The sequence below is a fragment of the Borostomias antarcticus genome (genome assembly GCF_949987555.1).
Source record: "Borostomias antarcticus genome assembly, chromosome: 11".
NCBI classification, from domain to species: Eukaryota; Metazoa; Chordata; class Actinopteri; order Stomiiformes; family Stomiidae; genus Borostomias; species Borostomias antarcticus.
The window spans coordinates 27619220-27621719 of NC_140244.1; the positions used below are offsets into that span (position 1 = coordinate 27619220).

At 51.7% G+C, this 2500-nt stretch overlaps 1 protein-coding gene across 1 annotated transcript in view; it reads right to left on the reverse strand.

Annotated features, from left to right (window-relative positions):
- Window positions 1–2500, reverse strand: part of krt18a.1 (keratin 18a, tandem duplicate 1) — an 8636-nt gene that overhangs the window by 5670 nt on the left and 466 nt on the right. Inside the window, exon 1 of the mRNA XM_084446272.1 lies at window positions 2426–2500. This exon is cut by the window's right edge and continues 466 nt beyond it. Coding sequence (XP_084302398.1) covers window positions 2426–2500 — 75 coding nt within the window. The remainder of the gene's footprint in view (window positions 1–2425) is intronic.

Below are 2500 nucleotides of genomic sequence, written 5' to 3' on the forward strand. Positions count from 1 at the left end.
TTAACCCTCTTTCTAACCTTAAGAACCGTCTTGTCGTTCCTGGAAGAACCTTTTGTTGACTAAATGGTTCTAGCTGGAATCTTTGCTTGTTCAGATATATATTTATATATATAAAGGGTCCCCCTACAGGGACAACAAAGGAACCTAAATGGTTCAGGCTAGCTCTTTGTCTCCTTGTCCTGAAAGTGTAGGTGTTCATTGGGCATGATGAGAGAGCTGACGAGAGCAGACTATACATGGAAACGTGTTCCTTCTGTTTATACTGTCCTCCAGAGCTGAGAGACCTGGTTCCCTGAGTGGGCTGAGTTAGGAGAGACCTGCTGGTTCCCTGAGTGGGCTGAGTTAGGAGAGACCTGCTGGTTCCCTGAGTGGGCTGAGTTAGGAGAGACCTGCTGGTTCCCTGAGTGGGCTGAGTTAGGAGAGACCTGCTGGTTCCCTGAGTGGGCTGAGTTAGGAGAGACCTGCTGGTTCCCTGAGTGGGCTGAGTTAGGAGAGACCTGCAGGTTCCCTGAGTGGGCTGAGTTAGGAGAGACCTGCTGAGTTAGGAGTCTCCCTGCAGGAAGCGCTGAGTCAACCACACACCTACGTATGGAGCAGTCATTATGCTATAATTATGTGTTTAAATATATGAAACGTACTATATAATAAGTTGCTTGCCCGGTCCTTGTGGAAAGTTGTTTCTAGTTAGGGAGTTGTTCCAGCGGAAGGTCCAAATGTTCAAACCCTAACCAGCAGGACTGGTCTGGAATGTTCCGTATGGAAATGTTGATCTGTCCTCCAGGCTTCACAGTGTGTTTACATGGTGAAGTACAGAGGAGCTGGTGTTGTAGCTTATAGTGTTACATGCCTTCCACGTCCTACTGGGACTCATACTTTAAAAGCAATAGCTCTTGATGGGCAGTTAACAATCAACAGAGTCATCTCACACAGTGTCCCTTTCTCTCTAGTAGGAAATGTATCAGTACTTTGGTAAATATCTCAATGGCTCATATCAGATGAATGTAGATGTAATGATTTGATTTGTTTGATTCCCTTTTAAATAGGTAGCGCTAACAATCTCCACCCTGAAAGAACAAGCATCATGAAGGGAGTGTCTGGGAGTGAGTTCCTCTCTTATCAAGTCCTCACACTTACCTGATCCTGGGAACGGGATTAAACCTCTGGGACTTTTCACACACTCTAACAACATGGTCACATGATGTTTTCATTTTGATGTTCAAAATGGTTGCAAGATGTTTTCAAAATGGTCGCTCGTGCATAGTACAGTACTACAGTATATTTCTGAATCTCCAATTCACTATGCCAAGGCTCTCTCTCTACCTCCCTCTCCCCCCCTCCTTATTCTGTCCTCATCATCATTGACTCTAACCCTAGCCCTATCCCCAGCCCTAGTCTAGCCCTAGTCTATCCCTATCCCTATCCCTATCCCTATCCCTATCCCTAGCCCCAGCCCCAGCCCTATCCCTATCCCTAGCCCTAGTCTAGCCCTAGTCTAGCCCTAGTCTAGCCCTAGCCCTATCCCTAGCCCTAGCCCCAGCCCCAGCCCTAGCCCCAGCCCTATCCCTAGCCCTAGTCTAGCCCTAGTCTAGCCCTAGTCTAGCCCTAGTCTAGCCCTAGCCCTATCCCTAGCCCTAGCCCTAGCCCCAGCCCTAGCCCCAGCCCTAGCCCTAGCCCCAGCCTAGCCCCAGCCCTAGCCCTAGCCCTAGCCCTAGCCCTAGCCCCAGCCCTAGCCCCAGCCCTAGCCCCAGCCCTAGCCCTAGCCCCAGCCTAGCCCCAGCCCTAGCCCCAGCCCTAGCCCTAGCCCTAGCCCTAGCCCCAGCCCTAGCCCCAGCCCTAGCCCCAGCCCTGTACGTGGAGCAGCGCCTCCTGAGTCCCAGCAGAGCTGCCTGCGTGTCACTGGGCTGAGGGAGGAGCCTCACTAAGTACACAAGAGGCAGATGACCTCTGAGGTCACAGCTTGAACCACGACCTCTGCTCAGGACACAGGTCACCTGACGCAACGGGCCGGACAGCAGTAAGTACCCTCCATACTGCTTCCTGTCCTGACCCTCCCCTGTGCCCCCCCTCCCCACAGGGGACACTTGTACTCATCCAGCACAAATCTGCACCAATGACCAGGCAGCTTCAATAAACTCAAACAAATTTGCGCCCAATCAGCAGGCAGCTTTAATGAAGGTGTCCCCTGGGTCAATAACCTGTGACAGTGAGAGAGCAGCTGCAGGACTGAATACTGCCTGGAACTCTCTCTCTCTCTCTCTCTCTCTCTCTCTCTCTCTCTCTCTGAAACTGTGTCTCAAACGGTTTCTACTTTACAGGGTTACACTGTAACACTTCCCCTCCTACCCTGCTACCCTGCTCCAAAGACCCCCCACACACAACACATCTACTCTCTCTCTCTCTCTCTCTCTCTCTCTCTCTCTCTCACCTTCTTCCTCAGGTCATCCAGGACGGTCTGGTAGCGGCTGTAGTCGTTGACCTCGGGGCCCCTGGTCTCCAGGGC